This window comes from Leiobunum rupestre, chromosome 9, assembly GCF_980474605.1.
Source record: "Leiobunum rupestre chromosome 9, qqLeiRupe1.1.hap1, whole genome shotgun sequence".
Lineage (NCBI taxonomy): Eukaryota > Metazoa > Arthropoda > Arachnida > Opiliones > Sclerosomatidae > Leiobunum > Leiobunum rupestre.
In genome coordinates, this window is record NC_143392.1 from 48,384,246 (window position 1) to 48,411,178 (window position 26,933).

Sequence of the window (26,933 nt, forward strand, 5' to 3'; positions counted from 1 at the left end):
ATTCACAATTCAGTTTTCACGCTATCGTTTCAGCGCAATTCGGGGACCCTAAACCAGCGGGCATAACTCTTCAATCGTTTCAGTTAAAAGGAAAAATAATCCGACAAAATACAGAGCGTAATTGAAGGAAGACACCAGTCCTGTCTGAAGGAAATTAATTAATAAAAGAAGTAAGTAACAGTCTTTCTATAAAGTTTAAATCAATACAGTTAAAATTATTTGTTGAAGAGTGCTAATTAAGTGTATTTCAAGTTTAACTAACATTATTTATGTTGTTATGTGAATAGAGGACACCAGATTAAAATAAAATGAACTCAGTTTATTCAGATCAAGTTGATAAAGAGGTGGTGGACAATAAATTATGTTACTTTTATATTTATACAGTTTACAAACAAAAGGGAAAAGATAAAAGTTCCATAGACCTAACGATGGTCTTTATTTTCAGTTACAACATTTCCCCTTAAAGTCAGGAGTTGAATTATTTTAGTTTTGTCGACGATCAATGATACAGCCTCCGCAATCGGCATCGACGAAACCTTGAAGCTCTTCTCCCACTCTTTTTCCAAACAATCATATGGTGAAGTGAGCCCCTCAAATAACGTAAGACTCACTTTCCAGCTTTCCAGTGCTCTTCGTCGTAGTTGGTATTGAACTGACTAAAGGTGCTCACGGCGTAAAAGATATCTGGACAAGTGGAAACCGTCAAGTACATCAATGATCCGACAAGGCTTTAGTACGGAACACTTTCCATGGTCTCTTCAGATCGATATTCAGGTTTTATCACTTCTCATTGGCTTTTAGCGGGATAGATAATGCTTTTGAGTCTTCCGTTGAAAAATGTTGAAGTACCACCTCCGTATACTTGGATTTCGACATGCTGATAGTTGATTTTACGATGCCTAGGAAATGGTGAATGGCAACCAGGTTATTCATTTCAAATATCTTTTCAGTTCGGCTTTCGTCTCGTCCATCCATCGGGCGTTCTTGCAAGCAATGATTAAGTGGTCGACGTAAATGGCGATGAACAATATGTATTCACCTTTCTTCGAAATTTAAACACAAGGGTCAAAGTTTCAAGGTCTTCTTGATGCAACATACTTTTTTTATCCTTATCAGTCGGACAGCGATTTGAGAGAAGTTTTGACCAATTTCTTTATCACTTTGTTCGCTTTAACGATTTCTTGGATGACATCTGCGAGGCCATCTGGTACATCCATATATATTTCTTCATCAACGTCACCATTTAGATATGCGGTTACGACGTCCATTAAATGAACCATCAAGTTAAGCTCCACAGCCAATGACATTAAGGGCCGACTGAGCTGGATCTAACGACTGGGGCGAATGTTTCTTGGAAATGCACTCCAGACTGCTGGGTAAATCCTTTGGCAACGAGTCGAACTTTTCGTCGCTCGACTTGGCCGTTCCCGTCGTATTATGTTTGGAAAACCAGACGGTTGCCAATGGCCTTGTGGTTTTCCAGGTTCGTATCAATATTGCAGGTCTTGCACTTTATTTGGTACACGAATTCGCTTTTCGTCGCCTTTTGCCAGTCCTACTAATCTAGGCGCAGTGGAAGCGTGCTATAGCCCAGAATCTGTCGATATGTGGGTGGAGGACACCATATTAATATAAATGAACTGAGTTTATTCATAGCAAGTCGATAAAGAGGTGGTGCACAACATATTATGTACCTTTATATATATATACAGTTAAAAACATTTGTTACACTATATTAAATAACACGGGGAAAGATATAAGTTCAATAGACATAACGATGGTATTTATTATCAGTTACAACAGTCTATGTATTAGTTATCAAAATTTCTATTATTTAATTGTTTCTTAAAAGCTAGCCTTACCATCTAAGTCAAATTGATATCGAAGCGGGAATATTTCTTTTAACACTCGGGTTTTTTAAATATCATTTTGATAATTCATACGTTTTTAATCTTTTTATTTTAAATACCATATTAACACGGTTTTAGGTGAACGCTTTTTAATTGAAAAACCAATTTAAATTTAGGCAGTCAGCTTCACTTAAGTAGTTTTGTGATCAATTTGTGCTAAGTTCTAAATTCTAATAAAATTATGTTTCATCCTTTCATCAATTTCAAATTTATTGCTACGTTGTAGTTGCGTAACATTAATAATTTCAATTTATTCATTAAGGTGATAAATACATGTATTAAAACAAGTAACATTTTTGCTTGGGTTTTACAAAAGCGGCTCACATTATTTTAATTATTTGATTAATTTTAGATTATCTTAAAATCTTATCGTATTTTGATAAAAGCGATGATTTTAGCTTCATCAGACGCACAGTGTTTCAAAGGGCCCAAATTTTGGCACAATTAAAATATGGTCCTTTACAAATTAATATGTACATTTTCATAATAAGGAAATAATAAAGATTGACGCAGCAACAAAAGGTATTAGCTTCGACCCCTATCGGCGAAATTGCATTCCCTGAAGGAGAACCGGGTGTAATTCGATAGATGTAAGCGAATTTAGAATGTGGGAAAAAATCACAGTTATACGTTATTTAAAAAAATAATACAACGAGTTAAATGGTAGGAAAAGGCTATATTTTAACATATAAACTCGCGATTTATTCCGAGATACGCATGTGAATAATTTTAATTTTTCCAAAATTTATAAGTTAACGTTACAGTTAGTCCATTCAATATTGTTTTTTAAAGTTTCCCGTCTCAACCTATACAGAGAGTTGGGTTTTTAAATTTGAAGAAAATTATTGACAAGAAATATTTTTAAACAAACGTATTTTATCTTCTTAAAGTTAGACTTTTCATATTCAAGAGAGCGAAGATAAAATATTGTCATTTAATTCCATTATCTTAAGTGTTATAAATGTATCATTGTCGATAAATATTGGTTTTCGTTCGAAACGTTTTAAAGCCAATTACGGCTCGTCGTGAAATAACTCTTTTTTAATTGATGTCGCTGACATCGAAATCAAAAGGCGGAACTTATAGGTACCCTTCGCATTTGTTGGATGGTTTTTAAATTGGTCGATAACATAAATATAGGTAATATTAAACATTCAATTTTGCACGGGATATATAATTTAGGATAAGGCCTTTTTATAAAGTACAAGTTGTCTAATTATAACACTTAAATAATGGACTAATAGTAACAATTACTAATCAACTTTGAAAAATTTTAAGTTATCTACATGCGTTTCTCGGAATAAATTACGTGTTAATATGCTCAAAAATGGCTTTTTCCAACCCTTTACCTTGTTGTAACTATTGCTTGATTCCCCTTATGACTATTTTTTCCGCGTTCTAAATTAGTTACGGTCTTTCGAATGACGAAAGCAAAAACCCGGTGCTCTTTCACGGAAAATAACTTCACCGCTAGGGGTCAGAGCTTTACACTTTTGAGGATGCAACACTCTCCATAATTTCCTTTTTACAAATGTATTTATATTATTTGTTATCGAGCATTTTTATTTTTGGTAAAATTTTGCATCTTTGAAACACTGTGTAACGTGAGCTTGATTGTCTTCCAAATTTCAGTCTGGTGTTCTTGGTAAAGTGATCATTTTTATCGCCTAGCCACCGCGGTTGAGTTTGAAGATGATTAGTTTAATGTAAAATAACTTAATTAAGTGGTTGACGTCGCACACCAAATAAAGTATATTAGTTTTTGGATTACGATTTCCGGTGTTACCTTCTTCTAACATAAAAAACAATTGACACAAATCTCAAAGAACGCAATAAAGACTGAGATAGTAAATCCAAATAAACAGATTTTGAAAAAAGGTAGAAGAAACAAGAGGTTCATCGGAGCAAAATCGCTAATTTTTTCTTTGGACGAAAACACTAAGTTCCGCTATCTCCAATCGTTGATGTTCCTTTGGGGCTTATTAAGCTGTTTCAAAGAAACGAGAGGTTTTGCAAAAAGATTTGAAACATTAAGTTCTATTATGTTATAATAAGAAAAGCTAGTAAAATCATTAATTCTTCAATTAAGTAGTGCTCAATGCACTTTGATTGATGCATATGTACTTTGTCAAATTAAATGAAACGATTCCCTTTAAATGAGAATTCCAACCGAAATCGACCCTTCACCAAGTCAAAAGAAAATTCGTTTAATGAATTAAAATAAATAAATCTGTAAGAAAATGGGTAACTTTTAACGTTAAATATTGATAGTTTCCCTTTAAGCGTATGGATAGCCATTTCTTTAATTCTTGTTCGCTAGTCGAGCAAGAATGTTAGTTTCAAAATTTTTCAGGTGCGGGAAATGCCAGTGATCAGGGCTTTTCCCGCTAATCTACTTTTGGGCTTTGTGAGGCTCCTTGTTAACAGCGTGACTAATTCCCCCTTATCTCGTCCCATCTTGTCTTGATATTCTTGAGATTATCGGAAGAGGGTTGCCAAAACCACTCCGTTCTATTGTGCGAATTATTGTCATGTGGTCCGGTATAGGAACTTTACGGGTTTCTCGGTATTTCCCAATATTTTGGAAACACGGGTAGGACGCGGCTACGGCGCCAGCTTGGCGCAACGGTGATTGTTCAAGGAGGTCAGTGGAAATTCCCCACTGTCCCGAACAAAAATGAAAGGTAAGACGATGGAAACACGAAAAAAGAGACGAGGTTGAAACGAAAAAGGCAGAGGAGCTGAAGTTTTGGCAGAGCGAGGTTGGCCTAAAAGGTTCGCTCGTCGTGGCTCTAAAAGCGCGTGAATGTAACCGTGATTACCAAAAGGATCGCGGTACAATACGTAAACAGTGTCGGCTCGTGCCTAGATAGTGGTCCGCGCAAGGACTTTCACGGCGAATCGATTGCCATGTCTACGGCATCAGTGCAGAGCGGTGGTCCATCGACCCACGAGGAGTCCCTCAACAAAGCAGTGCTGTAATTCGAGAGTCATCGTGCCCAACCCGCACCACGTCATTGCAATGTTATCCGATGACCATCACCAGAGAAACATTAGATACCCATTTCCCTTACCTTGATCAAGCGTATTTGCAATTGCATAATTTCCCCTTTTGTAGTATTTTGTTAATTTTTATGTTCGCGTAGTGTTAATTTTTATGTCGCGTAGCGTTTAATTGATTGCTTTGATAATTTTTAAAGTGTTTATATGCCTCATGTTTATTGTTAATTTCTTATTATTAGTGTGCATTAAATAATTTTAGTTACTTGGCAAATCTTAATCTGATTGATCTCGAGTATTTCTTTAATTTTTAGTTTTAACAGTAATTCCCCTAGACACGTTGCTAACTTTGGGTCCTCGCAACCGACGGCTCAGGTTAAGTCATCTTCCCGGGCTTAGATTAGGTGTATTCTAGCATTGCAACAGACTTCCGCCTGGCGGTATGTTTCGCTGCAACTTACAAGTAATTAACTCGTTCCAAGAGTTTATCTCCTATTCGTTTGTTGAAACCCATAAAATTGTAGCTCAACGCGTACTCCATGTTTCCAAGGAATAGTAAAGTGCCGTATTGTTTCAAATAATTTTTAAGTTTGACGGCAAAACCATTCGTGTACGGTAAATACTGAAAGTAGGCTCCTCGACCATTCGTGATGGAATTATGAATAGTTTTTTCACGTTCATGAAAGTAACTAACTATTCTATTTTTACCAATATTCCTAAGCAATCGATAGGAATATCCTTCGCTGGTCTAAATTAATAAAAAAAGTGAATTTTTTAAAAATATTTATGAAGCATCAGCAATCAACACCCTTCAAATGAAACATGTTCTTTCTTAAGCAAGAGGCTGTTTTCAATAAATTCAAAATAATAGCCAAATCACAGCTATCTACTTTTATCGAATATGCAATTAGGCTGTTTAAGGATATTTTCTCATCATTACGCCAGTATTTTTCGAATAAAATAATTTCATTAAGTTAGTAACTGCTGTTTATAAATCTTTTTAATTGTTTTGTTACTTAAATGAATGTTTGTTTTATTTACAACAGCATTGTATGTATCTCAAGACAAATTATTTGCGTTCAAACATTTTCAAACCATTACAGTTAGCAAACAAGTTAGAGCTTAAGTTTACCTACTTTATTAAGATTTCCGATATGACCTTCTTCTAACATAAAAAACAATTGAAACAAATCTCAAAGAACGCCATAAAGACTGAGAGAGTAATTCCAAATAACCAGATTTTGAAAACTGGTAGAAGAAATAAGAAGTTCATCGGAGCAAAATCGCTGATTTCTTCTTTGGACGAAAACACTAAGTTCCGCGATCTCCAATCGTTGATGTTCCTTCGGGGCTGATAGTAAGCTGTTTCAAAGAAACGAGAGGTTCTGCAAAGAGATTTGGAACATTATTTTATAATAATAAAAGCTAGTTAAATCATTAATTCTTCAATTAAATAGTGCTCAATGCACTTTGATTGATGCATATGTACTTTGTCAAATTAAATGAAACGATTCCCGTTAAATGAGAATTCCAACCGAAATCGACCCTTCAAGTCAAAAGAAAATTCATTTAATCAATTAAAATAAATAAATCTGTAAAAAAATGGGTAACTTACAAGTAATTAACTCGTTCCAAGAGTTCATCTCCAATTCGTTTGTTGAAACCCATAAAATTGTAGCTCAACGCGTACTCTGTGTTTCCAATGAATAGCAATGTGCCGTATTGTTTCAAATACTTTTCAAGTGTGACGGCAAAACCATTCGCGTACGGTAAATACTGAAAGAAGGCTCCTCGACCACTCGTGATGGAATTAAACATTGCTTTTTCACGTTCATGAAAGTGACTGACCATTCTATTTGCACCAATATTCCGAACCAATCGATAGGAATATTCGTCGCTGTACTGAAATTATGAAAATAATGAATGTATTAAAGATATTTATATTTCATCAACAATCAACACCCTGCAAATGTAACATGTTCTTTCTAAAGCAAGCGGATGTTTTCAATAAATTCAAAATAATAGCCGAATCACAGCTATCTACTTTTATCGAATATGCAATTAGGCTATTTAAGGATATTTTCTCATCAATACGCCCGTATTTTTCAAATAAAATAATTTGACAAAGTCAGTAAATGATGTTTAAAAATCTTTTTAAACGTTTTATTACTTAAATGAATGTTTGTTTTATTTACAACAGCAGTGTACGTTATTATTTGCGTTCAAACATTTTCAAACAATTACAGTTAGCAAAAAAGTTAGAGCTTAAGTTTACCTACTTTATTTAAAGGTAGCTTAACAGTTCATTCAAATTTCACAGCTTATGAATAAAAGTCTTTAGTTTAATTAAAGATTCGTTTAGCTAGAATTTTTCGTCCTCCGATGGTTATTTATGGACTCTGTTTCGTTTGCGTGTTTGCTTCTCTACTGTGTATGGTTTTCCTGTCGCAAAAACCAACACTTGAATCGTCCATAAGTTAAAATTTATAACATTGATTGATTTGCTTATTGTTAAGTTAACTATATAGATTAAGGAGAAATACTGCTTATTTTCATAATGCAGTGAAATATTTTCTGTGATAACCTATTTAACTTTCTTTAATTGCCGAGCGTGTGGGTGAATAAACCCTTTAGGTTAAATTTTGGCAATATTATGAATTAAGTAAAGTTTTATCATTTAAAAGGGCAGTAACGTCAAATCTGCTTAACGTTCTATGGCTCATACTGAGAGCTCGAACTTCATTTGAGACTGAGCCATAATGGGCCATTTCAAAAACCATAACTTAATTCAGGTTTTTCCAGACGAGATTGAAACGAAACTTACTAACTTCGGATAAAAAAAGGCTCGGTAATTTTCCGGAAGGTTTTCCAACTTAGAACTCTACATTCTGATAAAAAAATCTAGCCACGTAAGTTAAGGAATTTATCTATCTGCATTTCTTAAGATCAAAAAGATTTTTCCTTTCGAACCAGCGCGCGCCTTTTTATATAGCATGTAACCGTTGGAGTTTATTAAAACAATTTATTTTAAGATACAACCCCTACCTCGAAATATGCGATTTTTTACTTACGTTTCACGCTTTATGATCATAAGGCCAAACTATCAACGTAATTTTTTTACAAAATACTTCTTAGGTTAAACGCTAGCAGCCGATACCAGATTCTCAATTAAATATGAAGATTTAGGAAACAATAAAAACTTTTGGCTGTTTCAGCTCCGAATGATTTTATTGGCCTCAACATAATGCTCGACGCACATTTGCTTCACTTTTCTGCTCCCAATCAATGAAGAATAAACAGTTCTTGTTGATTTCCAAACTTACAACACTAAATGCAGCATAGACTTGCATTATAATGTAGTATTAAGTCATATATTTATGTTTAGAGACTCAAATTTCGGTGTACTTCTTCGAAGAAGGATCCTAACTTTCTCTAGGAGTGAACTTTATCATCCTAAGCCTGAATGAGTCCCAGCGAAAGGTGGATTTCACCTCGAAGCCACATCAATTTCATTTGGTGTTGGTTATATTTAACTTAACTTTTACAGTGGCGCACCGTCATTTCTATTGAAGATGATACTTTATTGAAAAGTGGATTAATATTAATTTTAATTAGATTGGCTTTTGGCATTGTATATTTTGTTTTAAAAATAACGGTTTCAGGAAAATGGTGGTAAATTTCGGATATATCTCAAGGTGGTCAAATATGCATTGTTATTTATTTTTTTTAAATAACCTTTCTAGGTAAACTTGCCGTTTCTTAATGGGCCCAATAATTGTTTTTATTGGATAAGGTTTTTTAAACATGAATTTGCAAAAATGTTTTACCTGAATTTTATAAGTTATTACTAAATTGTTAACTAGATGCAACATCAAGTCTTTTCTGGCGACTAAGTCTTCGACTGTGTTTATGAAAGACCCTTTTTCGGCGATAAGAGTTCCTTTTAAATTTCCAGAATAAGCTTTCATCAGAATCAAAGTAGCTATCAGCCAGCCGCAGAAAATAAATCTCAAAGTAAGATGTTTAGAACGAATGTCGGAGCCTAGAAAAAAGCATATAATAAATAAATTAAAAATAAACAAATTAAGAACTAAACAATTATCATAAAAAATCAATTAGCGACTTGTATAGTGAATTGCCAGTGTCCGGGTTAAAATGAATTTGTTGGTGAAACCTTTAAAGTCTACCTGCACCCAAAAATAAAATTGAATATTTTATTAGATTATGTATAGTTGTCAACACTGTCAAAATTTCATTACAAAAAAGAATTATTTTATAAGTTATTCCAAATAGAAATGTTAATTTTAGCAGAAAAACGTCCGCTTTCAATTGACCCGAAAACACGAAATCTTGAATGTATGACGTAAAAGAAGCCATTCAAAATTATTATACTCAAACGGCCAAATTGCCTAGATCATGATTTCGTTTGGCTACACCCTCGAAATTATAAAGACAAATTTCCAGGACAAGTTATATCGCGTTGTACGATGAAAACATACTAAACATTAAGAAATAGAGGACTCTGATTACCGTATCATGGTTTTAATTACCAGTGGATTAAACTATCTTTACCCCATCTTTATGAAAGAAACATTTCTACCACGGAATAATTATTTCACGGTTGGCGCTGCTGTAGTCTAAATGAGTAAATGAGTGACACGCATTAAATCCGAAATACATTCGAGCCCGCTAAATAAACTAGCATCTGTGACCTCAGTGATGCTATAAATTAAGTCAGGTCCACTATTAAAAAGTGAATTAATTTCTATAGAACATGCTATAAGGAGATCCACTGAGAAAATAGGACTTGAATGTTTATTTTCCCTGAATAATTGACTTGTACTTGTGTTACTCAATATATTTTTCTAGAAATGACAAAATCAAAAAGCAGCGACATTGACTTTAATCTCCTTAATAACTGCAACTTCACTTCGTTAGGCCTCAGTATCTGGGTTCGATTTAATCTTTGCAGGTGTTATTTGAGTTCTGTGTTAAGTCATATTATTGTTGTCCTACGCAATCATTTGATATTATTAAGTACTAGCTAATCTATAAATGTTTCATTTCAAATTAATTCAGGTGTTAAATATAATTTCGATTGGGTTCAACCCTATTATAATTTAACTTATCTTTGTGAGATTTAATAAAATTAAATCACGGAATTCATTTGTTGTTCTCTTATTAGACCCACACGCTAATCTGAGCTTGCAGGCGTCCGGCAGAAAAGTACTTCTGCATTTTAAGAAATTTCGATTGAACAGCTTTCTGCTCTCCTATTTGTGGCCTAAGAAATTAGTTTCTATGCGCTTCAAATAATATTTGGATGATTATCATTTTCCCTCCAAATTACGAAAAAAAAAAGGGGAGTCTAAGAGGTTACATGTAACGGTGTAGCTGCTTTCAAAAATTAATAAAAAATGGTTTTAGATTTATTTTTTGGCTAAATATTCCGCGGAATAACACTATAGGTTAATTAAATTACACACTATTTGGCTTAGGTAATAGAAGATAATTAATTTTATATTTTCAAATACTAACTCGCCGATGTAAGGAACATTTCTGTGTTGCTTAATTTAAAAAGATACAAACTACTCTGCTCTCAACTTAAGTGATTGAAAAGATTAATTTCGAAAACGGATGTGGACAAAGTCAATAATTCCTTGCGTATTTCAGGCTTCCCAAATTTTTAATTCAGGTAAGTCTTTAATGATCACTAATTAAATTATCAAATTAACAGTCCTCTTGACTTTATTTTCCTTAGAAAACAATGTTTTTGGACAATTTAATATAATATTGAACAGAGGACTTAATTAAAATCAGCTTATCTAAAACATAAAGCACAAACTTGGTCAAAAGTTATCGAGCAACTTTAAATATCATTATTTCAGGTCGTTCTGCTACAATGCCTAGGAAAGTGGTGGCAAGCCCTTACACCCACGCAAACCTACAGCTGCCTCCCCTAACATTAACCGTTAAACTCGTCAAGTGGTTATGGAAAGGGGAAACTAATGAACTCGGAAAAAGCCCTTTAGCCAGTGGGAAGAGATCTTTCAAACTCCACGAAGGAGTTTGTTCCAAGTTTTCACACAGTTCCATAAGTTAAGATTGAACGCGGAATGTCCTGCTTTGAGGCGAAAGTGCTAGCTTGTCATTCGTCCTACTTATAACACACAAAGTTGCCTGTGCTTTTTCTTCACGAAAGCTCAAACCAACAATGTTCGATAACCTTAACTTTTAAAAGCGAAACACTTTTTGGTTAAAAACGTTTTGTTACTAATAAAAACAATTATTTTGTACTAAACAACAATTATTGTTGTTCAATACAAAATAATTTCATTAAAATACTCACCATTTTGCAATAAATGAGAAAAGTAAAACCAGAGGTATTTTAAACAATTGACAGCATATTTCGTCAATGGAACCTTTAGCCGCTTTTTTGAAAGAGGCAACAATGATAAGATTATTACGAACAAAAAGGTCGCCATCCAAACTTCCCAGGACAGTCCTTGGATCGAGTACTGACTCTGGCTTCGAGCATTTCCGGCTTAACCGCGGTAAGGAGAACGTAGCTTCCGCTTTGACATGGCGTACTTCGGTGCACATAATCATGTGTAGATGTGCTCGTTAAGAAGTAACATCCGGTATCAACTAACTACAAAATTTAAGAAATAAATAAATAATTTTTTATAAGTTTTTCGTTAAGTTGATATAAGTTTAAGGCTCTAAGCAGTCTTTAAGTTTAAATCGTTTTAGGTTTGAACGAAAACTTAAAAAAACGTTTAAACAATATTTTGGAAACCCAAAGAGACAGATCAAATATTATGACGCACAGCTGGTCCCCTTTTTTCAATTGCCATTAGGATGATAAAGAAAAAAGATCTATTTTCTTTTAAAATTTGGTTTCTTTAAAAAACGCTTAAAAGCTACATCGTGCATTGACAAGACATATTTCACCCTCCATAGTAAACGAGTAAATTAGTTCACAATAATTCTTAAGTTGTACTTTGACGGATGAAGAACTTAAAATAGTAAATGGTATGAGTATTGTTTAAATAACTACATTTTAAGGTTAGTCATTATTTCTATCCTCTTAAAATTTAAACTGTTCAATCATCAAACAAAACAATTAAAACCTGTATTTATAAATTCGCAACGGCTGTTCTTAATAAGACTGTGGTTTTGAAATCAAACGCTTTCTTACTTAATATTTTCTATCGAGGACTTATAAAGTATTTAATAAAGTGAAATTTTAGAAGTCTTCAAATTATCTTACATTTAATTTTATTGATGTTCCCAAAATAGGTGAATTTTTTCTATAATTTAGCTTTATCCTCAAATATTCCTCGTTGATATACTGAAGTCTATAAAATTGAAAAACATTATTTCTTATAGCATATGTAACATTATAATTTTATTTTTGACATTTCATATTTTAAGGATAGTCGATTTGGCCAACGACCATATCAATCATTACGTGGCTCATAAGTGACCCCTCTTCTAGAGTTGTTACAAATCTTATGAACTGTCAGATAAAAATACTGGATACATTTCAGACGCCAGCCTTGTTGATGGAACAACAAAAGCTTAATGAAAATTTACAGGCTGACAAATTGATAAATACAGCCTATTTGGTTAAAATTATGATCAAAACTTTCAAACGGAACATAAAAGGACTATTACAAATACTACTTTCCTATTTAACTTTAGTTATTTTGTAATCAAAGTTCAAAATAAAGTTATTGCTAGTACTTATCCCCACCAAATTAGCGTGGTAGTATTACTTTCCAACAATGGAAGAATATCTTGATCGGAAATCTTTGTGTCATACTTTTGTTTAATCTGTTACTTCCGCTTTGATAAAGAAATAATAACGCAAGCAACACAAGTAAAACTTTTAAATCGTGTTTGTATAATTTCTTGATAATTACTTTGCTTACATATGTGCTTATTTATTAATAATTGAAATAGCGCGACCAATTAGTGACTTTTTTTATTAACGTGGATTTAACTTAATCCACAAGTCATTCTAAAATAGAAATTTAGTATTGGAAACATTTTGTTCAATTATGGATCCTTAACAGTAAATCTATTACTTCAAGAGCAGATGATTTGACAATTTTAATCTCGAATTTAACTGTTATATTAAAGTAAGGTACTTCCCAGGTGTAACTATCCTATTTTTAAACAAGGACAGAAGCAAAATTGGCGAAATTCACTTAACGGAGCTCTTTCCTGAAGATAAAGAACAATTTGTATTTTAACTTTTGGAAGTAAAATATTCTTTCACAAAATCACGCAAAATTCGAGGTTATGGTTCAGAACCCAGGTTGAGTTGAGTCTTCAAGTGGCATTTTTGGAAGGCATCGAGAAAAAACGATCTTCTAGGCGCTGAATTTGACTACTTATAGCCTTCCTTTAATTTCACCGAAATTTTAAAAAAAAGTTTTAATTGAAGCAATAGGCAGGTCCAAACGAAACCCTTGGGGTACTTTCCAGAAACTACTTCAAAACACCCCCTGCAGTATGGCCTGCATAAAACAACGAAAATCGATGGCAGTTACGGCGTTAAAGTTCTCAACATGGTTATATAATTGAAGTGCCCAAGTACTTTCCACCAACCTAATGTTCGGCAGGTTATGTAAAATGAGCTGAAGCAGGAGGAATCCAGGTGTGTAATATGGATTATTTCTCATTGTGTAGAATGCATGAACATGGGATGCCCAATTCTTAAAAAAAAATGTTAATACATTTTTAGGATTTTCTTCAACAGACCTGTGAAAGTATAACATTTTTAAATATTAAATTGAATTTTAAATTTTCATAAAGAGAAAATATCATTCTAATAATATTCCAATACCAAAATGAATTTTACATTTACAGAAATGAAAACTACTTTGCGATAGATCAAGAAACATCCCTTAGAATACGAAATTACTTATTTTTGATCACCTAAAACTTTCCCCCTGAATTATTTAAAGTGTAATATGAAATTAAGATAAAAAAATTCTACATCAAAGAATAAACAAGTTGGCAAGCCAAAATATACCTCTCCTCGGAAGAATTGTCCCTAGTGGTATTAATTTCTCGAGATAACCCTTAAAGATATATCTCCGCAATTTAGAGTTATTTGTTAAAAATATTAACCCATTTCTATCCCGCCCGGTATAAAATTTTAATTATAATTAAAATAATTGAGACGAAACGACCAATTTTAATTTATTCAGAATATCATAAGTTAAGTAGTTACAACAGTAAGTTAGACGTACTATAACAATGCACAATTGAATTAAACCCTTTTACAGAACAAGTTTATCAGTTAAATATAATACGAAGCAAATTTTAATGAAAGAAATATCTACAGAGGCTTTTTGGAATTACTCGCTTACGAAATACTTGCCGCATCTTTAACGCTCATTTTATTTCAACACTCGCCCTTGATGAAGATACCGTAGATATCTGGTAGTGGACGACTCGTTCACTTCCTGTTGACGTTGTGACACATACCACATGAAAAAGACCAATGCCGTCCAATTTCCAATATCATATAATGACTCGCACACCCAAGAAATCATTGACTGCGTTAGAAATCGTAGATATCCAAATATCCACACCAAATGTATTTACAAGAAGCAAAAACCTTACCATCAACAAAGCACAGAGAGCCACTTGACTAACCGCCAGCTCTTAAAGCAATTAACGTTAAATTATCTCCTTTGAATTAACAGAACTATATATAGGTCGTTAAGAAAGTGGACCACCCACAGGGTCTACCCTTTAACCCTCTAATCTCGGCTGACTGCGCTAAAACAAGATTTAACCTTTAAAAAATACCAGATTAGGCCTTCATAAATTCATTAATAAAAAAAGACTTTATTACCTATTATGCTTACGATGCCTGTCTTAATTTCAGTGAATCTAAGCAGCTATCGGTGGTTCTGTGGTAGAGCGCTCGACTGCCAAGCCGAATGGTCTGGGTTCGAAACCTGGGTGGCGCATTTGCTTTTAATCAATAGAGAAACGCTAAATTAGAATTTCTTCGATGCAATAATTTCAATTTCAATTCTATTTCAATTAAACCAAAATTTCGTACTCTATTAAATACGCTTCCGATAAAGCTGAAGGTCTAATTTTCAATAAGGCGTAACAAGTGTCGGTGGTTCTGTGGTAGAACGTCCGCCTGTCAATCAGGAGGTCTCGGGTTCAAATCCCGCCCGATGCGATCGCAAATTGATACTAAGACGAATACCGTGTACAACTGGTGGAAACCCTGCCATTGGACGTTGAGAGGTAGCATTACACTCAGCACTCGGTCCGTCCCAAAGTCATTAAGAAGAAGTTGGAGAGAAAACGCCCATATAAACACAACAGACTCAACATGCACAACCAACAGAACACAAACACAACAAATTCAACACTCACAACCTACGCATAAACATTACAAAAACGTAATACACCAAACCGTCACGACGGTGAGCGAAAAAACACCATCCAAACCAAACCGCAAATGCATCCGTTAACGCTCACCGTCACACGGTGGTTTTGCCAACCCTTTGAGAAACTGCGTACGCAGTGATTACACTTTGCACCGAAAATGCGAACGCGTTCGCAGGCCTGACAGACCCACAGACCCACAGACAGACCCACCCACAGACCCACCCACAGACACGGTCGTTGTATAACCCCTCCTAGGTAAAAAGAAGAATATTAATAGAATTGTTGGGGTTGTGCCAAATTAGGCCTATTTAATAAAACAACCATGTTGACCGTTGATACGTACGAAATGATAAGAGGGAGACAGATTCGACGTGCACGGCATTCAGTTTGTAGCGCTCTTGAATAAAGATCTATCTAAAGAAACTCGGTGTGTTATTAAAGCTGATACACGAACATGGTGTCAGAAGTCGGGCACGCGAAATATTGATGATTTCACGTATCATTATCCTCTTTTGTTAACTAAATCGACGTAACCAAGACTAGCGAGATAATGTCTACGAATAACCTACCTGTACCGAAACCTATCGAATGTAACGAGGATGTCGCTGAAAATTTTGTGACGTTTAAAGAATCGTATGCAGACTACACAATTGCTACCGGATTGAGCGCCAAGATGGACCCTGTGCAGGTGGCCACGCTTCGTTCGTCATTTGGGTGACGACTTTCGAAGAACCGCTGTCCCCGGACGTGGGGAAGGACGAAGAACCTTCAGATCGCAGTCGCAGTCACGGTCGTCGGTATCATGTCAGTACTGCGGAAAACAACATGCAAGGGGAGGACAGTGCCCTGCGTATGGGTAACGTTGCTATTTCTGCCCTCGATTGCACCAATTTGAATATGCTTGTCGGACGAAGATGCGGTACTCTGTTAATTTTCTTGAAGACCAACAGCCACATCGGGGTGAAGAGGGTGCCGATACTGGCGAAGTAGAGGTACATTATGGACAGGAGTCAATTCTACCGGGTCGTCATGATTCCGCAACCGCAAATTGCAAAACCGGGAAACAAAGCCTCGACAACGAAGACTACCGTTTGTATTCAGAAGAAATATTCCATATAGATGAAACCTTTCTGGGTCCAGTCAAATCGTCACGCTACGAAGAAATTCATACCATTCAAACGCAGGTAGCGAGAAGAAAACTGTTCTGTCGTCTTCAAATTCATAAGCCAAATCATCAGCCGTAGTCGTTGCAGTGCCAACTGGATACTGGCGCCACATGTAATGTTTTTAACTTTGAAGACTTCTCAACCCTTCAACGCACTTCATCGAGGCTTATGCCACTGTCGTCTAAAGGACTCACATTGTACGACGATTCAGTGGTTCGCCTCGTAGGAGAAACTACGTTCAGATGTTCAGTGGGAAATAGAAAACAAGAACTCGTTTTTAAAATTATCAAGGGGCCCCACAAACCGCCTTTACTTTCCGCACAAACCTGCGTGGAACTGGGTCTCAGAATAGTTAACGAGGTATGTCACGTTGACAGTCAACTACAAGAACCGTCAATTATGCAACAAGCTGAGAAATTGGCTAGAGCGATTATAGACAAGTAAAATGACGTTTTTGGGGGCTTGGGAGCATTGCCAGGAGTCTATGATGTAGAAGTTGACAAATCAGTACCACCGGTGCAACACCTACCACGACGAGTTCCAGTGGCTTTGTTCAATCCGATTTAAGAAAAATTGAAGGACCTGGAGGACTGAGGGATTATTGCGAAGGTCACTACACCGACTGACTGGATCAGTAGTATGGTCGTAGTCCAAAAGAGTCAAGCGACAAAGATATCGGGTAAAGATGCGAAGACATCGATCCGAATATGCATAGATCCAAAGGACCTCAACAGAGCAATCACAAGGGCCAAATAACCGATGCCAGTTCTGGATGACATTCTACCACGCCTTGCGGATGCGAAAGTATCTTCCGTACTGGCCGCCAAGGACGGATTTTATCAAGTTCGTTTAGAGAAGGAAAGCTCGTTTCTCAGAAATTTTTGGACTCCATTTGGATGATTCGGATATCTCCGTATTCCATTCGGGATATCGTCCGTGCCAGAAGAGTTCCAACGGCAAATGTTAGAACTTCTCGAAGGCCTACGAGGAGTCTTCGATATTCACGATGACATCTTGGTTGTTGGATGTGGGTCGTCGGAAGAAGAAGCTATATTGGATCACAATCGAAACCTAGAAGCATTACTGGTCCGAGCCCGGGAGCGGAATTTGAAGTTGAATAAAAGAAAAGCTAAGACTAGGACTGACCGCCGTCACATACATGGGTCATCGTATTTCACAGAGTGGAATTAAACCCGATCCGTCAAAAATCCAGGCTATCGTCGACATGCCACCACCAGAAGATAAAAAGGGGCTTCAAAGATTCTTGGGAAGCGTAAATTACGTGAGCAGGTTCCTTCCGGCAATGTCCACGATAAGCGAACCGTTACGTCAACTGCTCGAGAAAGATACAATATTTACCTGGCAAAGTAGTAAAGATTCGGCATTTAAACGACTCAAGATAATGCTAACGCAAGCACCGGTATTGGCCTACTTTAACCAGTCGAAGGCTGTGACTGTTTAATGCGATGCCTCCGAGTCTGGGCTGGGAGTCGTACTTCTGCAAGAAAGTCGTCCTGTGGCGTACGCCTCAAGAGCGTTAACCTTGAGCGAAACGAATTACGCTCAAATCGAAAAGGAATGGTTGGGGATAGTTTTCGTTTTGGCCGATTTGAACACTATATTGGTGGTCATTATGGAATAACAGTGGAAACCGATCATAAACCGTTAATACCAATATTTTCAAAGCCCCTTCGCCTAGCCCCCAAGCGGTTGCAACGAATGTTGCTGCGATTACAGAGATATCAATTTCAAGTCCAATATAAACCAGGGCCGACGCTACATATAGAGCGAAAATGCGGAGTTTCCTGCCTTACTCGGGTTCAGCACAGCTATCAAGTTTTGACATTTACCAAATGGACGAAGAGGCGTCTCAAGAGATAGCGGGGTTGAGCCAGAGTGGTATTTGCCGGTTAGTTCGACTACCTTAGAAGAGATACGCATTGCCACTCGCAAAGACGATTGCTCGCAACAGTTGAAATAAGTTATCTTGAAGGGCTGGCCACGGCCTCAAAAGGAACTTCCGGTCCATCTAAGGTGTTTCTGGCACACGAGAGATGAGTATACTGTAGATCAAGACCTCATATACAAGGGTCAAATAGTCATGATACCAGAGACAGTTCGACAAGTTATCCTACGAAGACTTCATTACAGCCACGTAGGTGCGGCAGCGACGATTAGGAAAGCACGAGAGACCGTTTATTGGCCAGGAGTGGAGAAAGAGATCGAAAACTATGTGGATAAATGCCAATCGTGCCAAGCATTTTTAACGAAGCAGCAACGAGAACCATTAAAACCGTTTGACATTCCGACGCTTACTTGGCAAATGATATCCCAGGATATATTTACGTTAAACGACGTTCATCATTTAGTTACCGTGGATTATTACAGCGGATTCTGGGAACTCGATGTGTTGAAGGATATGAAAGCGTTGACTTTAATCAACAATACCAAAGCGCACTTCGCACGACATGGAATCCCTCAGGTCTTGATAACGGATAATGGAACGAATTTTGTGGGAAAGGAGTACGCTCAGTTCTCGTCGGAATGGGGATTCCTTCATATTACAACGTCCCCGTATCATAGCAGAGCCAATGGGAAGGCGGAATCAACGGTAAAAATCGTCAAGAACCTGTTAAAAAGGTTGAATACGCGAAACAAGACGTCTGGTTGCAATTTTCGATTGGGGAATTACTCCGCAAGAAGATGCAACGACACCCGCGCAGAAGCTGTTCTCTCGGCGAACGCCAACCCTAATACCAATGGTGCCGATCAAATTATAACCAGCGGTAATTACAAATGTTCCAGAAATCATAGCGTCGAGACAGAAAAGTATGAAGAAATGGTATGATAGAGGAACTCGAGAATTGCCAACGATAGCCAAAGGACAAAGAGTTAAGATGGATCCAAGACGAAGACATTTCCCGTGGGTAGCAGCTACCTGCGAAGCCATAGTCGGACGAAGGTCGTACTTGTTGCGAACGGACCAAGGGAGTCTGTTTAGACGAAATCGTCAAGACATCCGGGTGGAGAAAGTGCAAAGTCAACCATCGGTACCACGGATCAAAATTTTGCAAAACCAGACTCGCGTCCAGTCTGAACGAAATGTTCCTGAGAGCAGAATCAACAATGTCCCAGACAGAGTGAGCGGCCGACACAACCGAAGCAGTAGGTTTGACGTTATTATCTCCGCATCTAAGCCGAAGGAAATGACCCAACGTTGTTCTCGACCCCGAGATCAAATCAAGATGCCGCAGAAGTACTAAGTAGGGACCGCTGCATTTAACAGGGGGATTAAAAATAAAATATATGCTAATACTTTAACGTTGACAATAATCAAACATTGTTTAAAATCGTTTAAAAAAGGGGGGATGTTGGGGTTGTGCCAAATTAGGCCTATTTAATAAAAAAAACCATGTTGACCGTTGATACGTACGAACTGATAAGAGGGAGACAGATTCGACGTGCACGGCATTCAGTTTGTAGCGCTCTTGAATAAAGATCGATTTAAAGAAACTCGTGTGTTATTAAAGCTGATACACGAACAAGAATGATTAAAGAAAAACTTATTAAAATTACACGAAAAACATGGACTTTTTCCATGGGCCTAATGATTAAATTGAAGCTTACCAAACATTAATAGGTATTTAAGAAATGGGTCCTAGTGAAAAAGTATCTTGAATAACAACTGTCTGGTCACTATTATTTCTATATTAAACCTTTTCGAACAAGCGCAGTTTTACGATTGAAGTACTTTCAAAATAGAGCCAGATCACGAACTGCGAATATTTTCGGTGGAGTGCGCTAAGCTCGTTTTCTTTGCTCATGGTTCGATTCGCCGAGAAAAAATGTAAATCGACTCTTTGTTTCGTCGATGTCCCATCAATTCATCTCGCGACATGGCTCATTTTCGGTTGATTTATGAGCGCTCGATCATAAGCGAGCTCTGAAGCTTTCTACCAGCTAGACAAATACCTAAGGTACCACCCTAGGCCCAAGTCATCAAAGGAGTTTTATTGCCTTTTAATTCGATAGACCGGGGTTAATTTACTGGGAGGTTGGTGGCAAGCCTTTCATGTAACGCAAACAAGCAGCTCCCTACACTTTCTGAAACCGTTAACCTCTAAAAGTTTTTATGTAAAGGGAAAATCAAAGAACTTGGGGAAAACCCCTCTTCAACCAGTGAAGAGAACGTGCAAACTCTACGCACGGAGTTGTTCCGAGGGTCATTCCACGTCAAGTCGACAACTCATGCAACCATGGGTCGGCAGAATCAAATGAAATTTAAAACACCTTAACTAGGGACAAAACCATGGGGAAATTGAAATATTTGGGTGAAATCGATGCAGCGGTTGCGTAACTAGAGCCTTTCAAAAATAAGCCAATTTTTCGAACTCTTGATAAGTTCATTTTCGCCCCATCAAACCTTTTATATAATAAATTGAAGAATATTTCGATGATAACAATTAAACTCTTGATTTTAGGGTAACACATAGCGCGAATTTCGAAAACATTGGTATAAAACCGTTTTATTAAACTAAGTAAAAACTTCGTGATTTTTATTCAACGGTGGTTCATCTTCGACGGCCAATTTGGTAATGAGGGCAAACTTTGATTTTGGATTTTAGATATTCATAAAAATTCTCTTAAAATAAGCTTTATTTTGATGTACAACACTATGTTTAAGCTATTTCTAATAGGCGAAATATTAGGTCAAAAGTTAGTAATAAATTCTCGAAATTTTCAAAAAAAATTATTTAAAAATATAACAAGTTGGCCAGCTAAAATATACCTCTCCTCGGAAGAATAGTCCCTAGTGGTATTAATTTCTCGAGATAACTCTTTAAGATATATCTCCGCAATTTAGAGTTATTTGTTAAAAATGTTATCCCATTTCTATCCCGCCCGGTATAAAATTTTAATTATAATTAAAATAATTGGGACGAAACGACCAATTTTAATTTATTCAGAATATCACAAGTTAAGAAGTTACAACAGTGAGTTAGACGTAGTATAACAATGCACAATTGAAAAAAACCCTTTTTACTGTACAAGTTTTTCAGTTGAATATAATACAAAGCAAATTTTAATGAAATAAATATCTACAGAGGATATTATAACGACCGTTCGCTTTTTGGTTTATAATTTTAATGGAACGTTCTAGTTTTAACTTTGATTAATAACCCAACAATATATATCCCTCCTACGTAATTCTACAGAACTGGTACTCAAGTGTCTAAGAGAAGATGTGTCTTAGTTCATCGTGATTGAAACATAAACCAAAACACACTTACACTTAAGTAAATATCATAAATTATACTGAGTAATTTTAACTAAATTCAAACTACCTTACTATAAACTCTTGTCTTAATTAACAACTGAGAGCTGTTCGCTACTAATTACTTCCAATCTACTTAATTAGCCCCACAGGTTGAGTTGATAATTTCAAGGGTATAATTAGGTTATTCCAATTCAAAAAATAAAAACAATCAATTTTATCTTACAGCTGACTTGAGTTAGTTCACAATTACTTTAACACTTTCAGTCTTAAACCCGCACTGTTCATACACTGAAGTCCATTCACTCACGTTTTAAACGCGAGACACAATTTAACTCTTTTCTTGACCGAAGACCGAACATACTATTTAAAACCGCAAAGTTACCTCATAACGTTTGACCGACACCAGGACCCCGTCCTGTAGTAGTTCGTCTGACAGCCAAGAACTATGAAAGACTAAATCTTCTAAATTGACGGCAACGGCTTTATATACTTCTATTTGGTGTTTTTTAGACCCGTCAAGATTTGACTAAAGTTCGAAAAATTTAAAGATTATATTTTTTACCCGGTTTGATTGATAGTTCTCCAGACGGTGGCGCTATATTTTTACTTTGATATAGTTTCCGCGGGAGTTTTGAATAATTATCCTTTTTCTAAGCGTTATTAAAAGGTAAAAAACCCGCCTTATCATAATGGTTTCTTTACTTTTTATTTTCCTAAACGAAGTCAATGGCTCGGCGGTAAACCATCTGCATTGTAACGATGCGACCCGAGTTCATTTCCTGAACACGATCAAATAAATTAAAATACTCAGATATTTAATTTAATATATTATTAATATAATTTATAAATATTTAATTAAATATAAGATTAATATAATTTATTAATATTTAATTAAATATAAGTTTAATATAATTTATAAATATTTCATTAAATATAAAATTATGAAAATTTATAAATATTTCATTAAATATAAAATTATGAAAATTTATAAATATTTCATTAAATATAAGATTAATATAATTTATAAATATTTAAAATTATGTAGAATAAATTATAGTACCTAACGTTATAACTTTGTAAATGACATTCGCCAAAGCTGTTTTTTAGAAAAACACCGTAACTTAGCAAGCGTTGGTGGCTGAGTGGTTATAGTAAATCTCTTCCACGAGGCAGACCCGGGTTCGATTCCCAGCCGGCGCTAATAAATCGCGAATTGATACTAAGACTAATACCGTGTACAAATGGTGGAAACCCTGCCATTGGATGCTGAGAGGTGGCATAACACTCAGCACTCGGTCCGTCCCAAAGTAATTAAGAAGAAATTGGAGATAAAACGCCAGTAGAGAATAACTAAATATGAACCCTTTTTTCCAAGATGGCCGCCAAGATGGCCGACAAAACAACCCCCCCACCCCCCAAAAATATTTTCAAAATTAAAAAATTTTTGTCCTTGGAAAATCGAAAAACATATTTTTGTTTTCAATCTCAAATTTCACCTTGAAGATAATCTTTGACCTCGACGCCTGACACCTGTACACAACCACTAAGCCTCGGTCTATCAAATCAACAAGTTTGGTCACGATCGGACAAGGTCGAACCGAGATATCGGCGGTAATATGTGACCCCACCAAATACCTATGTTAATTTACTTTTGGTGTTACTTTTTTATTTTTTTTCGTTTTTTCGCCGTTTAAAATGCTAATTAGCTATTTGCGAGATGGGGAAACGAATTCGCGACCTTCGCTTTATACCCTTGGCAACTTTTGGCCACAGCCAATCACATGATATCCTACTTACCCCTGTTGAAAATTAAACTTTATTTACTTTTTGGAAATAAATAAATATACAATCAATACATAGTTTGCATCCCTACGTCATCAATGACGCAGTTCCAAGTATAGATATAAGAACCAAGAATAAATATTTAATTTGAGCTAGAATGACCTATGCCTCCATTTTGCCGGTGTAGATTTCTTAGTAAAACGGGAGGGTTAACAGTTTCAATCGTCTGTTTGCGGATTTTAATTATTTTCAAATGATTAAGAAATTAGTTTCTGCCTGGTTAAAAATTGTTCGAGTAGTTCAATTACCAAGGGAGAGCGAAAATTGTTTATTCGATAGCGAAGGTAATTGTAAAAAGGATGACTGCAAAGGCCTAACTTTGATAAGCTTTGTCAACTTCTTTTCGTAGATATTTCTGTCGTAATTTGATATTTTATTAAAATAACCCGGCCTTAGAATCTTATCTGACTTTGTTTAGGGCCCATTTAAAATTTTAAAGCATAAATCTAATTAGTTTTGTAGCTTTGACGAGATTACCAACAAAATGGCTACCTATTTAGTAGCTACGCGCGAACTGGTTTGAATTTTTGATCGCCCTCCCAGTTTCCTTGGAGACCATAGGCCCCTCCCTTCGGTGCAAACTATGTATACACATTTTAAAACAAATTACAATGGGGCTGGTCAATATCCGCCGAGATATAGCCCCTTATGTATAACCCCGGTCGAAATAAAATACAATTTAACTTACCCCTGTCGAAATAAAATACACATTTTAAAACAAATTACAATGGGGCTGGTCAATATCCGCCCAATAACTTATGTTTTACCCCTGTTGAAATGAAACTTTATTTACTTTTGGAGATAAATAAATAATACAATAACGACATAATAAACAATCAATACATATTTTAAAAACACAACAAATTACAATGAATAAAAGCGGTATTTATTTAAGTAATTGTTTATTTTTATTTAAATAATAGGCTTATTCACTTTCAATTATTTAAACATTTTGCAATTTTTATTAAACTATTAGTTATTTAAATAAATATTGAAATATAGCCGAGCTTATTTTATTCATGGATTAATCTACTGCCGAGCACTAACTTTTGCAACTCGAAAGGCTATAATTTTACACAAATGGATGGCTGGTTAATTTTTAATAGTAAAATAATATATTCTAAAGTTGGAAAAACATTTTTAAGTTACATAATCAATAAGAATTCCAAGAACCATTTATTGAAAATAAATAAAAAATAATAATAATTAAATTAAAAATAGCAACATTGTAAATAGAATTTTCTCTGACTATACACAGTGAACGAACGGGTGTTTAACGGTGGCTAAATTAAAACAACATTAAGTTTAATAATTTTAATTATTTTCAAAATGAAACATTACTTACTTTGATTTATAAGTTTATTTTTCTGATGAACAAAGTTACCAGAAACACGCAAAGCCATCGTACAAGACACGGTATATGAAATTCTGCCGGATTGCGAGCTATAACTGGTTCAACATTCTAAAACTGATTTTATAACCACACCCTAATTATCGTCATGCGTAGAATTTATCAACTCATTACAACCTTGTAAAACTAGTTTGGATTTTTCAACGATTTTCTAACAAAAGATAAAATTATAAACGCAGATCACGTTTCACAAGGAAACATTCAACAGAGCCAGTGAGAAGAAAAAACTGGTTTTACAAACAACCGCTAGATATTAATAAAATATCAATTAATAAATCCTCTAATTTGAAAAAAATTGTAAATAAAAATGAATGTTTTTAAAACAAAGCTTATTGACAATTTACTTTTTGAAGATACAATCGTTTATAATACTTAACAACTATTGATAATAATAGTAATAATAATAATAATACTTCTTTCGCCAAACACTAAATGTATTGGCTACCCGGATATTGCAATAAATAAGATAAAAAAATTTACACCAATAAAATTATTTTTTAAACAATTGCAAATTAAATTATATAAACAATAAAGATTAACAAAACAATCTCAAAATATGTACAAAATAGCCTATTTAATTAAGAGATAATTAGTAATATGAAAAAAATTAAAGGTTGTAAAAATAGAACATTAAAAAAATTATAAATATTATAAGGATACAATTAATAATAGTTATATTTACCTTAATCCGTAGAAGATATTTCTTTACTACGAAATTAGGTATCAGGTTTGAAATTCGGGCTAAAACTTGTAATTGTTAACTAGTATAATTAAATAAATATAATGATAAATATTAACTAACAAATTATTTGATATTATGCTGTTGTAATGTGTTTACGTTGTTAAAAGGGCGGTTTTTATGCTGAATTTCCCTACACATTTGAACAACAGCATCATTGCTAATAATGGAATGGATTTGGTTTTGAATATAAAAATGTTTTTAAATTTAATTGTTTTCTTAATTTTACATTAACTGTGGAATTCAAAATAGAAATATTAATTGCAGAAGCATGTTCCTTAAAAAAGAGGATATTTAAATCTATTTTTTTAATTTTAAACCTTAATTAACGTGTCATTATTAATTCTGTTTAATTCACAATGCGCTTCTGATTTGATCTGTCTGTTTTAAAATTTAAATATTCAGTTTTTCATGTTTGCAGATTGAATTTCGTCAAATAAAATTAAAAAAATACTGGTAGAGATAAAAATATTAAATTAAAATTGATAAAAAGTAAATTAAATCTTATAAAGAATCTGGAGACTTTAGTTGATTGAAGAGTAGGTTGGTTTCTTCGTAGTACACCTCTGACAGGTGGCTCAAAAGTTCTTCCTCTTCTAGCAAAACGTATTCAATTAATATTTCACACATGTTTTCAATATTAATATAAAATTACTCTTTCGTGTTTATAATTTCAATTCTTAAATTACACAACTTAACAATAAAGAACCGATATCATATTAGTGTTCTTTTCGGAAATGTGGTACTGTAGAACTCAGGATTAAACTTTTTAAAGGCTTAGACTACACTACAGTAAAACCCAAAATTTATTAATAGGGCGTGAATCACCAGATATTATCTATCACACAGATAACACTTCTATTTTTTCGAGTTAAAAGTATAAGAAATAAAAGGTAATTGCCATGGTACATACATACGTCTTATTTTATTTATTATTTATTTATTTATGGTTATTTACTGTTTATTGCTTTGAAAAGCAAGTTTTCTAAAACCACATCAATTTGTCAACCATTGGATAAAATATTTATTTGAACCGTGTTGTATTTAATAACATTTTTACATAATTTCACCGCTAGGTTTAATTATGGATTCATATTGTACCCGATTAATGTTTTTATTGCATTTATCAGAATTACGTTAACATAACATGAAA

General features: G+C 34.8%; 2 protein-coding genes across 2 annotated transcripts in view; both read right to left on the minus strand.

Moving 5' to 3' along the window:
• Nucleotides 1-6,073: 6,073 nt before the first annotated feature.
• On the minus strand, nucleotides 6,074-8,791 carry LOC149928572 (uncharacterized). The gene is made up of 3 exons (XM_090158084.1): nucleotides 8,738-8,791; nucleotides 6,526-6,812; nucleotides 6,074-6,295 (listed from the first exon to the last, which is right to left on the minus strand). Exons 1-3 carry the CDS (start codon nucleotides 8,780-8,782, stop codon nucleotides 6,076-6,078), a joined length of 552 nt encoding a protein of 183 aa, XP_090014210.1. The 5' UTR covers nucleotides 8,783-8,791; the 3' UTR covers nucleotides 6,074-6,075.
• A 113-nt stretch (nucleotides 8,792-8,904) lies between these two features.
• LOC149928573 (uncharacterized) overlaps nucleotides 8,905-26,933 on the minus strand; it is a 36,194-nt gene continuing 18,165 nt past the window's right edge. Inside the window, exons 2-4 of the mRNA XM_090157638.1 lie at nucleotides 12,184-12,271; nucleotides 11,260-11,562; nucleotides 8,905-8,952 (exon numbers count right to left, since the gene is read on the minus strand). Coding sequence (XP_090013764.1) covers nucleotides 11,374-11,562; nucleotides 12,184-12,271 — 277 coding nt within the window. The 3' untranslated portion in view covers nucleotides 8,905-8,952; nucleotides 11,260-11,373. The remainder of the gene's footprint in view (nucleotides 8,953-11,259; nucleotides 11,563-12,183; nucleotides 12,272-26,933) is intronic.

What these genes read in the sequence shown, in the direction of transcription:
- LOC149928572 (XM_090158084.1), bottom strand. Translation starts at nt 8,782, where the DNA reads ATGTTGCATCTAGTTAACAATTTAGTAATAACTTATAAAATTCAG. An exon ending in TAATAACTTATAAAATTCAG is followed by an intron (nt 6,813 to 8,737) that starts GTAAAACATTTT and finishes TCATAATTTCAG; the next exon opens with TACAGCGACGAATATTCCTA. An exon ending in TTGGAACGAGTTAATTACTT is followed by an intron (nt 6,296 to 6,525) that starts GTAAGTTACCCA and finishes ATCTCTTTGCAG; the next exon opens with AACCTCTCGTTTCTTTGAAA.